Source organism: Bemisia tabaci, chromosome 5 (genome assembly GCF_918797505.1).
Source record: "Bemisia tabaci chromosome 5, PGI_BMITA_v3".
Lineage (NCBI taxonomy): Eukaryota > Metazoa > Arthropoda > Insecta > Hemiptera > Aleyrodidae > Bemisia > Bemisia tabaci.
This window is the reverse complement of record NC_092797.1, coordinates 14,919,723-14,933,846: the sequence shown is the minus strand read 5'-3', so window position 1 is coordinate 14,933,846 and position 14,124 is coordinate 14,919,723. Positions and strand designations below refer to the sequence as shown.

Here is a 14,124-nt window from a genome sequence, read left to right as displayed (position 1 = left end):
ATTGAACTTACTCGGTGAGCGACCCTCATATTTACAATGGATGATGAGATACAATAGAGGCTTCATAGGAGAGAGTACAGCTAGGTAAACCTAGAGTCCCTTCATACTGAGAGTCAAGACAATTTGAATCCATTTCTGATTGGTCCCCGTATTTTAGGCTTCCACAGTGTCACAAACGGGAATAAAGATTACATTTTCACCAATTGCAAAGATTATAATCTGGAATGGACCAGGGGATTACGGGTTCGGCAAGGAACAAACGGAATGAGAGGAGGAACGGAGAAAGGCATTTGAGAATGGGCCGATCAAAGATTACGAAAAACGTTCAATTTCTGTAATCTTTATTCCCGTTTGTGACATCCATGAGCCGAATTGTCTTGACTCTCAGTATAAAGGGACTCTAGGTAAACCCAACTTGGATTTCGAAGCAAACTACATAAACTTTAAGGCACTGGGATCATTTGAATACATTAATACAAATGTAGTCAACAAAAAACGGTGTCACTGATATTCCTGTCTTAATTTAGGTATCTTCTTTGAAAAAATAAATTTCTACTTGTTTTTTTTACTTAAGGAGGTGTGGCGGCCAATCACCGCTCACCTCTGGCGACGCAGCCCATGCTCGCTCCTGATTGGCCGCCGCAGTCTCAACCACGGCTATATCTGTCGTGACCTCACCGCTTCAAGACACTTCGCTCCCGTCAACCGCACGGACCACATCACTCATCCAGCGGACCTCTCGCAGCCGGCCGGCTTGCCCTTTCCAACGGCTCTTCTTAGAGCCACCACACTCAAGAGCACCTCTTTTGGTCTTTGGCCATAGAGGCAAAATTGATATCCTTCAAATTGTATTTTTCAAGGAATTCACCAAGAACATTTTGATTGTGTTTGATGGGATCACTTTCGAGTAAACTAGGCTTTGACCTTTTCTTCGTTAATGCCTGATCATCTTTGTCTCTAGATTTTCGTTTTTTTACGCTCTCTTTGGATTGAGATGCATGACGTTTTTCAGGTTTCCTTTTATCTGAATGGGCTGCGGTATGATCATGATTGCTTTTCTCTTTTTCCTTAGAGAATTTCTCATGTTTTTTAGTATATTTTGGCGTATGAATTTTAGTTCCATCTGCAACTTCATACCATTCTTTTCTATGATGAGATGAAATCATTCGTTTTTTAACAGGTGGAGGGCTCAAGGAACTTCTGAGACTGCAGGGGGTGGCAAAGCTAAAGGAATCAGGTTTATGCTTCTTTTCTGATGCTGCTGATTTGCTGGGCGAATGAGATGATTTCAAAAGTTTCGGAGGTTTCAAATTAGCTGCAGATAATGACTTAGAGGAGGATGATAAGTTCCTTTCACTTAGATTATGATGTGTCTTTGTTAAAGACTGGTAACCGTTGGGACTTTTAGGAGATGCAAGGTATAATTGATGATCAGATGTTTTTGAGGTTTGAAAATTTTTTTGCACACTTTTGATGGTAAGATCCTGCGGAGAGAGATTGTCTTTCATACTCCTAGGATTATCTTTACTTCTATTCTTTACAGAATATAAACTTCTTGAGTGAGGAGGTGATGGAAGCAACTTCTGAGAGGAGATTGTTTGAACTGACTCCGTAGAAGTTGTGACTTTAGGTTTATTACCCTTCGACTGATGATAAACATTCTTCTTAATTATTTTACGCTGACCATCTCGCTTAACCTGCTCCACTTTTGATGGAATGTACATTAGCGTTCTCTCCTCACTAACAGTCAATTTATGGACGGTTGGACCACTATCATTCTCAAGTTCTAATAAGAAAACAGCATTTTTCAAAAAGTCCTCTTTTTGTTTCAAATCACTGGCACTGAATTGAGTAGATTGTTCTTGGGACTCATCGTATACCACATGGAATGTAACTTGGTTAGCTGCGCCATTATAATGAGTAGTTTCTGTCTTCAAGGGAGAGATAAAAGTATTACAGGCCACTAAGTCGTCAATTCTACAACTAGTTTTTGGCAAAGCAAAAGATAGATGATCCTCCACGTCATCAGGTACTATGTATTCTAGTTTTAATTTTGATTCCTCAGCTGCAGTAACTATTTCTTGTTCTTCCGCTGTGACAATGAATAAATTGTCATCACAAGAGCTTCCGGTTGTAACGTTTGCATCATAATCCTTGAAATTATTAGATGAATCTTTCTCTATTGGAAAATCATCAATATTTCCAGCATCCTCTCTTTGAGATGACTTAGAAAGCTGATTGTATACTGATTGTATTGCTCCAAATTTTGCTGAACAAAACTCATCCTTCCGAGGGCTTTCATTACTTTTCTTCCTATTTCTTTTATTTATAGGTGAAGTTACTTGACTACCAATACATTTCTGTTCATTGGCTGCATACTGCGATTTTACCAGAGCTTTGTGGAGAATAGATTTATCTCCTGAAAGATGCGACTCAGACTCGCAATATCCTAAATTATGACTAGAATCAGTACTTTTTGCTCTATTCAAAGCAAAATGATCGGAAGCTTTTGAAGGCGATGATACTGGTGGGCCGAGTCCATGTTCAAAAACTTCCGTGCTATTTCTGGAACAATCGTCTGAACTTATTGTTGTCCTGCTATCTAATCTTTTTGCTATTTTTCCCTGAGTTATGATACAGCGGTCAATAAGGGGAATGGCAGAAGGTTTTGACTCGGTCAATTCACCAGAGCCATCAAAATCAAGGTCTCTTTGTGTGAGGGACTGACATGAATCACTTTCTTTTTTATTAATCTTCCTTGATAAGATTTGATTTTTAAATTGGGTCAGCTCAGATTTAGGTAGTCTCAACAGCTTGTGGATAGAATCAATTTCTTGCAATTTTACTGTACTTGGCATTAAATTGTTAGCAACTTTCACACGGTTCGACTTACAGACTGACTTGGCATCATTCGGTGAAGATTCTAATATTGCTGAAAGCTTCCTCTCAGTTGTTTTTACTTGGGACTTAGAGCCACCTGTTTGAAAAATAGCACAAGCTTTTTCTTGTGATACAGGTATTGTAGATGTTTCCTCACCTATGCTTTTAAGAGGGTAGATACTTGAGGGAGACTCAAAAAGTTGAGATCTGCATACATTTTTGAAGCGATCATCTCTCTCAGAGTTGTTACCAGTCAATGTTTGCTTTGGGCAGGTAAGGGCTGTCCTTGGAGGGCCATCTCTATTAGTGGGAGTGCAGAAATCCAGTGCACGAACATGCCTTTTTTTGTCTCTTGGTGTACTCAAACTCAGCTTTTTTGTTCGATTGTGAATGACTGGTGAGATAAGCTTTTTGAATTCAGAATTGATTTTGTCTGTCGACAAGTTAATACTGGTTATTTTGAAAGTGTTTGCAGGAGAACATTTCTGGATGTCTGAACTGTTTGTTTGGTCTACTGATGATGACTCAGAGGCAAAGAGACTATTGTCGTGAGAAGATAAAGGGTTCACTGAGGGTAAAGAAGGGCATGTATTGTCTTTCGGTGCTTCTACAGATGAGCAGGTACTGTTTGATACAACAGTAGCGACTGAGCTTTTACAGTGTAAGACTTTCTTACTGGAGGGTACGTCGCAATTAACATCAGTATCAACTACACTACAATTACTTGAGCTTTCTTTCGAATCTTTGTTAATAGAAAAAAGTTGGGAATCTTTAGAGTTGTCTGCACTTTTTCCAGTTCCCTCCTGCGCAGTCTTATCTCCGGAGCAATCAGAAGATCCTGCTTCCGAGTCTTGTAAAGGTAGTTTGAAACTATTTGGAGGAGACTGTAGGTCAACCTCAACAGAGTTTAGTCTTCGTGTATGCAACACAGAGGAACATTCTGAATCTGATGCTTCCTGCTCATTTCTTTCAGCAAGACTCGACTGCCCGCTGCGGTTACCATTCATTCCTAAAACGGAGGATGAGGATTTATTGAAATATTCCACATGTCCATCTGTAGAGTTACTTCTTGACAGATGTTCGATTAGCATTTCTGCGAAGTCTCTATTGGAATCAACTGTTGTGGGTGAGTTGATGGGGACTATTGTTTTTTCTGATGTTGCATCAGAATCAGCTGTGGAGGTAGAGATCAAGGTTTTTGTCTTTTGAGATTTAACAAAGTCTCCTGGTGGATCCTCCTGCGCTTCACTGTTGACTTCCATACCTTCGTCTTTTGGTGTAACGGCTAAGCTTGGTTTCTTTCCACGTCCTTTTGAGGATACTTTACCTTGAGAGTTTCCCTTTTGTCCTGGAAGGAAAAGAGATATTGTATCATCACATATTCAAAGGAAAATTATTTGTATTCAAATATTTACAACAACAGTAAAACATTCTCCTGTGAGTTTTTCTTGTAAAAAATTATCATGGTCTATTCCGTTTGGTGTCAGTTAACAAACAAATAGGCCCTTCATTTTTCGGAGTTTTGAAGCATGAACAGAGATGGAAAACTGAGGCAGTCATGGCTGAGGTTGCTCAGGACGAGAGGGAAATATTTGTGGAACGACATTGTTTTAGAGTTGTAAAAGGGTCTATACATGAGCAATATGTATAGTCACTTTTCAAAATTACCATTAAAACTAGTTTTGATAAACGTTGAATTAAAAAAAAATACCACCACCACCAAATGGCCACCGACTATCTATTCTTATAGATGCAAATTATACATTATCCAGAAACTTCTATTCTTCTTAAATTAATCTATCTAATGATCCTGTTCATCATTAAAAGATTCATTATTAAAATTCAGTTAGAAATGAAGTGTTCCGATTTTTACTATAGTTCGCTGCTGAAATTCGTTTTGACTAGGAGCTGCTGTAAAAACTACAAAAAAAAAAAAAAAAAAAAAAAAATTTCCTGATTTTACAAACCACCTTTGACAAAACTAGTTTTCACCGTCTAATTGCGTTTTAATGCTTTTCGACTTTGGACTCGAATGAGAAGAATAAAAACAATATCTTACTTTTTGGAGCCACTGTGTTAAGAGTTTCTTTTTCAGGGGTCGTCATTGGTGCATTTTTGGGGGCAATATTAACAAGGTTCGAATGCGGCTGATTGGTCACCATTATACATGGTTTCACATCTTTGGTATCTATTAAATATAAAAAGCAATAAGAAGTTAGAAATAATAATGGAGGAACCATTCTATTTAAAGCTAGATGACAACATGCGGCAAGACAATATTGAAGCTTGAAATAAACATAAATTCGTGGCTTGCAGGACAGATATTTTATTCATCAGTCTATTTTAAAGATTAACTAGATGTTAACACAATTTTCTCTGATGCTTTACGAATAATTTTGAAGTCGTATGAACTCATCGATTGGTTGAAATAGTGGCTTTGAAAACAACGGAGAGATTAATACAGAGTGCTCTGATGAGCTCTGGGTGAATAATGGGAATACAGTTGCCATTCTGAATGGAGAAGTTGTTAACAGAGGAGACAAGAAAATTTGATCCCTGCTCACGTTGAGGATTAGATGTAAGAATGATCTGTGCGTCAAGAAGGGAGAAAAAATACATAAGATACCGTTACAGCAACAGTAGGCACCCTACGGTAGAGTCACAGTAGAGTCTGAGGCACTCTCATAACTTTTTCCTTTCTCCTGGTTTCATTTTCTATGCATTAAAAACTTTGTGCTAACTTTGTATCATATAGATTAACCTTAACCTTTATTAGCGCAAAAAAATACTCGAACAACCGGATTTCGCTTGTACGACAGACTACAGACAACTGAGAACAGAATGAGTAAAGAAAAAGAGGATAGTAATTATAAAATCTTAAGTTTTAAATAATACACAAATCGGCTACTAAATTGAAACTTTCGACAGTTCAAACACAAAACTGAAAATATACTTACAGATACCGTGCTTCGGAGGGTTCAGCAGATCTTCAGTGATTAGGACAGTTGGAGGTATATTTTTTTTCCTGTTCAAAGGCAGCGTACTGTCTGCAAATAAGCTGGGCGAGAGGATTCCTTTTATCAAGGAAGTAGCTGGATGGTTGGGTAAAGTCACCATCCGATGCGGAAGGGGCACAGTGCCGGTGCCAGCTTGGATTGAGGTTGGCACTGTGGAAGTGGCGTCAAGTACGACAATACTGGAACTTGAGGGATTTTTCTGGGTTAAGGAGGTAACCTTTCCCATTTTCACGACTGAAAATGTTTGATGGTTCGTTGGAGCCAAATGGCTTGGCATCTTTTCCGCTACTTTTGCTGGTTTGCTTGGCTTCTTAACTGATTGTGCTTGCTGGATCTTATGGGATGTGTTTGATTCTACCGCAGCAGTGTTAGTGGGAGCTGAAGTATTAATTTCTAATAGTTGCTGATCGTTTTCTTCAGATATGGTTTCGCTTGATTCTCTATCTTCCACATAATTAATTTTGGACTCATTGACTGATGAGAGATCACCTTCAGTGCTGCATAGAGGATCTGAAAAAACCGAGTAAGACCAAGGTAGACTTATTAAAAAGAGATGCCTAAAAGTAGCGAATTATAAAAGATTCAAAGTTTTTTTTTTCAGAAAAGTATGATGTTTGATGCAACACAAGTCATTACTTATCAGAAAAGCAACTGTAGAAGTCTTCTTTCCCCACCCTGTGTAGTTCAAAGTATAAGCTATGCGTAATAGCTGAGCTAGAGTGCCAAGATGAATGTTTTCATATTTTCATACCGCAGAGACTATTGACGTTTAATGAGCAATTTATGATGCGAGTAAATTATGATTTATTTTAAGGGCAGTAAGTTTAAGATATGTGAAAAAATGTTCATGTCTTAGTCAAGAGTTACTTCCAGAAATAGTTGCTGAGTTAATTCATTATACATGAAATTTTGATGAGAAAAGATGGGTCATTATGCACTTGCACCTTCTTAAGTAGTCTATTACATCACAATCCTAGCAGAAATTGGAGGTAAAAGTTACATTATTTAGTTCAATTCTTCGTCATTTGGTTGAGTGGAATGACGTACTTCAAAAATCAACTTCAGCAGGGATTGAATAAGGAATCTAGGACTGTCAAAAAAATGCATTATTTGATTTATCTAACCTTTGCTCTCTTTCGAATTGGTCCGTGATGCAACATTTGTCTCTGAGTCTTTGTCAGTTTCAACTCCTTTTGTTTGATTCTTGGAAACCGAGGTAGGATTTCTGAAAAAAGAAGATGAGGTTAGATATTTAACATAAAAAATAGATAAAAATGAAAGGACATTGAACAAAAGTACAAGTCACTAAAATTCAGTAAGTACATGAGTAAGGGCTGGCCAGAACGATAAGGCATCATCTAGGGGCCGAGGCAACTGGCATCTGCCATCATAAAACCCGGAGTTGGACCAAGCACCTGAACTGAATGTGTACCAAATCTCATGATACGTCAGTCACGTTTTTGAGGACACTTAAAATTTCATCATTACGACTGTAAATGACTGTGCCACTCCAATCCCTTGTCTTCCTCTTCCAGATAACAGGATGAGGGAGAGACGTAGCCATCTGAAAGGAGTAAGTATACACTGTTTGACTGAATTGTGATTAAAACAAAGAGCACTTTTAGTGTGCACGATGGCCAGCATCACCTATCATGTACGAGCTTTGCCAGATTTTGCCACAGAAATTGATGCGGCATAATTGCTTATGCTTTAGGGTGTGTGGTTTAGTGCTCTATGGTAAAGAGATTGATACATTCTGAGCCACACTTATTGGAATAGAAATGATCCAGGACCGATTTACAAGAGAGAAGAGAGAAAGTAACGCAGTGATTTAAATAAAATTTGAAAAAAAATGTTCTGCAACTTTGAAAGGTGATGAAGGAAAAAATGAACCGATGCAGTGTGATTTCAATTCAAACTAGTTACACTGCTGTTTTAAAATATTCTCTAGAAAGAAGAGGATTAAAAAAATTTAAGAAAAGCCAAGGAAAACAGCTTTTGATACTTCTAAATTAAGTAAGATTAGGCGCAACTTACTCAGACTCAGCTTCTGAACGTTTTGTGGGAGCATTATCAATGTTTTTTTCACCTGAAACAAATATTTGATTGTAAGGAATTGAGGTGATCAAAAAGAGAAGTCGTTGAAAATATATTACTTGCGGTAAAAGGAGTGAGAACAGAAAATCCAACAGGCGCCATGTGCAAAATGCACCTAAATATTTCTAACACGCACCGAAATCATTGAAGTCAAGTCTAAAATTGACACCAAACTACTCGCCATTAAATTTCAAACTCCTGAGATAGATATATCCTCCTGTTTTGTAATATCCTCCAGTCGCATCCAGAGGCGGCTTTTTTTCACCATTTTGTAGACCCCACAATGACAATTTAGATAATTTAATTTAGCAAAACGGACAGTATTTTCAGAAGTCAATGCTCAAGTTTGTTGTTTGGTGATTGATGAGTACCTTGTTCAGCATAAAATCCACCATATGATGAATGATGAACGTCCGGGTGAGCATTTAGCTGGGCTAGGTTTTGCAAATTAGGTTGAGTTTGTTTCACCGATTGCTCAACACTTCAGTGATTAGACATCACTACGCAAATCTGAGACTTGCCGAAAGGATTCCATTGATGGATGAAGAAAAGCTACAAAACTGTGTACTCAGTCAGAAAAAACTAGATTTTGAAGTGCCAAAAGACATCTGATACACGAAAAAAATTCTCACTGCAAAAATGCCACTTATAATAGATTTGAATACAGCATGATCATGATCTTGATTTGTGGGAGGATCGATTCCGATGGCGATTTGGAGTCACAGAGCACTCTAGTGCGCTGAGGTAGCGGCTTGATATGTATGTATGATCTTGACTGATCCTTAATAACTGTACAATATTAACTAAAAAAATTAAGGCAAAAGAGAAACATAAGTACCGTTTAAGAACTCATCCAAAAAGTTTTGAAAGAGAGGATCACTCTGAGTTTGATGGACTATTGATTGGATGACAGATTCCAGTTCTCCTGAATTTTCATTCTCATTTTGCTTCTGATTGAGATTCCTTCCATCAATCCTGATTTCAGGTATTCTGGCACTTGAATCACTGATCGAACCGGTTTTATTCCCGGAAGAGTTTTTATCCTCAGTATTCTCTCCTGTCACCTAAATTCAGGGCAAAAAATATGAGAAGGTTAGCTGTAGGTACTTGAGATCTGAATGAAAACATTTCTTAATCAGATGGATTGTCTGCGGTGATTTGCCCAATCTTTGATTAAAGCCAGAAATGGAGAACTTGCGTGAGAAACTTTTGTTTACGTATTTCTCGGTCTCCGTCTTACTTTCTCGTTTTTAATGTGAACATCATGTTCTACAAATCATTTACCTTTGAAAAATGTATTTGCAAGTCAAAATTCGTTCATGGTTGAGTGGTCCATTCTGCGCCTTGTGGAACTAAGCCACTGTCTCAATTACGTCTGAATTGACTTGAAAATTTTTCCACCTTGAATTCATTTTGTAGAAAATCCAATAATGTATCCACTCAAGTATCCAACTTCACCATGCTTCCTTTGTTGATTGGAAGCAAAAGGTAAAAATATTGAAAATAAGGATAAAAAAGCTGTGAAAAATCACGAATTGTGAAATAAAGGCACAGGTATTTTACCTAACAAACGTTCATTACCTGTTTTCTCTTGGCTCTTGGTTTTTTGGCTTCTGGAGGCTTGCAATTACCAGGTAAACTTTCTAGATTTGTTGTTTCAGGTACTGATGGTGAAAGACAATGTCTGGAAAATCAATTAAAAATTACTCATCTAAAATACAGGAAATATAATCTCTCCTGGCTGACTTAAAGCTAGGTGGACAATGCAAAATTAGTGAAGAGGTACTACGAATATTAAAGGTAAATAGAGAATTTGCAGGTGTCTAAAATTTGATGAATTTCATGTTTAAATGGAAACGACTGAGTGAAATGAACATGAGAATACCCTTGGTTCATGAATTTAACAATTATTGGAGAAGATATGACAAAATGATCTAATCTGCTAAAATACGTGTGTTTAAATGGCCAGATGACGTCACTAGGCAGTGCATTTTCTCACTTTTAAATCTATTGTTACACTATTTCCCATATCAGAAAAAAATTATAAAAAATACTGTGAAATCAGCTCTTTAAGCACTTTCAGATAAAGCAATATAAAATTTCCATGCAAATTCTCCCTTAATGAGATACACGAGAGTATATTGAAAGAAAAACCAAAATTGTCCTCAGTGGACACTGCAGCTAAAGGTTGAAAAAGCTATGTCCTCCATCTTCCAGAGAAAACATTACGTATGAAAGAAATTCCACTTCCAAAACAAAATATATACTGGTTATAGATGTCATATTTCAAAACACATTAAACAAACTTACACAATAGGGGATGAAGGTGGCATGGACTGTGTTCCAGGTGTTGACGTTGTGTTTGTTACAGACCAGGTTGGTGTGGAGGGTAGTCCTTCCATAGAAACGGAGTAACTCATACTATCGGTTTCATTAAACGGTATGGGCGGTGGGCTTTTTCTTGTATTTGAAACTGTTTCATTAATGGTTTTATTTATGTCTTCCTATTTCATCAACAAGACCATTGAATATTAATGACTAAGTGAAATTAATGATGAACGAAATTCATTGAGAATTTGAAGAATTGCTTTTAAGATCCAATGAACAATTTTCAACACAGCGAAAGTAAGTTAGCGGAGTTAACAAAATTACCCATCGGTTCTTGATATAGAATGACCTGTATTATTTATATTTCAAAGATTGACTAAAAAAAGATTTAATCAAAAACTTTTTCGCAAAAAAAACAACAACATAGAAATAGCTTTTTTTGACCTTGGTGAGATACCTGAACGTGAAAAAAAAAATTATACATTCAAATACATATAGCATTTCTCAAGAAGAGTCTGATTAGGTCATTGTTTTTGATTAGCCTGGGTAACAGTTAAGAAAGTGAGCCTTTTTAACAATACATACCTACTACTAATGAGTTACAGTTGCCAACTTAGAGTATTTCAGAAGGTTTCTTAGTAGAACTCGCATCGAATAAGTTGGCAGATGTTTACATTCCGTTTGCGAGCAGGTGCGTTGCGGTCCAATAACCACTGACGATTGACCATACGCAATGCCACTACTGGGTGCAGAGGTGTAAAATGGTCTACTGAGCGTGACAGTCAAGAGTAAAAAACTGCCAACTTATCTCACGCGAGCGCTAGTATGATTTTGATCAGAGCATAGGTCTACAGCTAGAATTTTAATTATAACCAGTTTTTTGGCTTTTAAAATGAACAAACAACCTTAAGATGAAATGGACTGAGTTAAGCAGAAAGGAACCAACCCACATTTTGGAAAAAATTGAGTTATGAGAGGTTTTGAACTCAACCACTGCTCTACTATCTATTGCCAAAAATTCAAAGTTTTTGTTTGAGCAAATTTTGCAGAAATTGAACTTGAAGTTTAACTTTTACATTGAGTCTTATGCAGGAGCTAAACTTTAGGCCTCTTTTTCTCGGTTCGATCCCTATGTGGCTTGGTTCCTTTCTGTTTAACTCCGTCCAAATGGATTGGATTTGAATTCAGAAATTAAAACACATAGTACCTGATCAACTTTTAATTGAATTTTTCTTTGTGATCATGAAATCTCACAGAAACTTAACTTTACTGGGTGAAATAAAAACTATTGAGGTTCGACTCAAAGAAATCATCAATATTACCTGCACTGGAACTGTTATGTTGAACATGACTGTGCTGTGACCTTTACACTCAACATCTATTAGATAAGCCACCTGATCGACCAATTCTCGGCTGGAGATATGATTGACTCGCATAGTTTCTATTCGATCCTGAACTGTGAAACCAGAAAACAAACCAGGGTTGAAGCAACAGACATAAAAAGCAGCTCTTAAACTTTGTAGTCAAGTACATTTCACTGACGTTACACATGTTCACTGTAGTCTATCTCTTTCTGGATGAGAAGAAATGCTATTATGTAATCTCTCTGCATGTGGCCCTGATTATGGATCCTGACAATACATTCTGTGCCCTTTACAAAAATTGTTCGGAGCTGCACCTCTCCTAAAACTATTTCACTCTTTCTTTGGCTTACTCAAACACTTCTTTCAACCAGCTCCCTATGAATATTTTGATATCATACTACCAATGACTAGGAGTGCAGAAAATACAGAAATCGCCATCGGTGGATCACTGAGAAATCAGAGATTTGGTTCTTAGAAACAAATGTTGGATTGCTGCAATCTGTCAGAGACTTGAAGTTTTTGGCACCTCTGCCAATGACTGAGCTAAAACACAAGTTTGATGAAGATGACCTAGAGTCATTCATTTGAATCCATCAGAGTACTGCTCAATACTGTGATTCAAAAAGGGCGAAGACACGCTGTAAATTGATGAATTAAAAAAGTAAAAAAATGGATAGTCACCATTAAATATTTTTGGTAACATCTTTCAGAGGGTGATACTTAGCATAAAGATCAAAATTTTAGTCCTAGTACTTTTCTTATGGAGTATAATAATAAAATGGTCTGCAATAGAGAACGATCAATCTTACCTAATCGATGTATAGCACAAAATTGATCTAGACACTTGTATAGTGAATAGCCCATGACATTGGTAGAAAACTTCCGATTGAGTAAAGAAATTTGATAACATTCTCGTAAGTGTTCAGATGTTTTTAGGAATGCATTGGCAGCTTCGAAACATTTTTCACATTCTAAATAGCCTGAGAACAAAGCATAATTATGGTTAAATTTTTGGCTAGGTACACACTAAAATTTCTAAAACAGCATGAAAAAAAAAAGTAATAATCTAGACTAGCAAGTCCGATAGAGGATCATTTAACTGCTGCAATAATATAACGGACTCAAATTTTTAATAATAGTCAAAATGTGTGCCTTTGTTTCAGGGAGGTTTAGTTCTTTTTAAAAGACTAATTTCTGGTGTTCCTTTAAAAATGTCAAAATACCACTGCTAAAAACTTGGAAAATCAAACCACGGCTCCTTTATTTCTTCAGTTCATCTTTCTGAATGGCATGTGAGAATGGCATGGCTGCAAAAAAATTGGCATGAGAAAAGAGAGAACAGTATACTATATAACTACCTCAGCAGGGAATTATCTATTCCTCAAAGATCCTCGTTTGCTACAGTGTAAAAGTTCAAAAGTCCCTTTATTTCAACAGCAGAAAGTTAATCCATAAAATTGCTCCCCAAGTTCAACTGTGTTCAACAGGCTGCAGGAGAAAACTGCTCTGTCTAGCATGAAAGTGGAATAGAGTTTACAAGTGAGTAGAATTTTGATACTTTAAGTTGTCTATGCTGCTACATCATTGGTACCGTATTTAGCAAAATGGAACCAGCGCTATTACAGTGTTGTAAAATGTTGTTTCTTCATAATTATTTAAAAAATCTCTCAGAATAACGAATAGTTTTACCTTCCCACCAAAACATTGTTGATTTCAAACAAAAATAATCGTTGAAGTTTAGTACTGAACATATAAAAAGGAATTATAAAAGAAAAAAAGAAGTTGCACAATTTCGAAAACACTGTAATTGCGCTGGTTCCTTTTTGCTAAATGCGATCCATTTGACTACTAGTTCACTAGTTCATGGGATGTTTCGTCCAACTAATATTGGGTAAAAAGTTACAAGATACATATAAGAAACCATCAAATGAACAGGTGCATGCCATCAATGGTTTGACATGATGCGAAAGGGACTTAGAAATATAATTCCTTGTTGCCTTCTCTTTCGCACAGCGACCTATCTGATCAAATCTTGCCGGGTGGTTCACCTCATGACAACGTTCAATGTGAATTGGACTGACAGTTGCTATGTGAGATCTTCTCTTTAATAACGCATCCGTCTCTCAAATGATGAAATCCTCGGATGCAAGTATCCAAGATGAAGCATAATGCAGAGATAATCTATTATTTACACTGAGGTTTTGAGGAATCGGAGGGAAAATTGTCTTACCATACACTAGGCGCGCAACCTCAGAGGGTAAGAGGTACTCCATCCTCACGCTTGTCTTGTTACAAAGTATTGGGGGAAGCTAAATTATTTATTATTGGCAAGAAAATAAGGAATATGTGCAAAAAAAATTTGAAAAATTATAAGAGGAACACAATCGCCAGCGACTGTTTACAATTTTTCAGGTTATGTTGTTGTTGTTGTTGTTGTT

General features: G+C 37.0%; 1 protein-coding gene across 1 annotated transcript; it reads right to left on the bottom strand.

Annotated features, from left to right (window-relative positions):
- Positions 1–480: 480 nt before the first annotated feature.
- LOC109042213 (uncharacterized) lies at positions 481–14,106 on the bottom strand. The gene is made up of 11 exons (XM_072300315.1): positions 13,917–14,106; positions 12,496–12,666; positions 11,645–11,778; positions 10,305–10,498; positions 9,576–9,678; positions 8,833–9,058; positions 7,935–7,986; positions 7,022–7,122; positions 5,838–6,407; positions 4,940–5,068; positions 481–4,228 (listed from the first exon to the last, which is right to left on the bottom strand). The coding sequence occupies exons 1-11, from the start codon at positions 13,957–13,959 to the stop codon at positions 792–794; spliced, it is 5,160 nt and encodes a 1,719-aa protein (XP_072156416.1). The 5' UTR covers positions 13,960–14,106; the 3' UTR covers positions 481–791.
- Between the last annotated feature and the right edge of the window lie 18 nt (positions 14,107–14,124).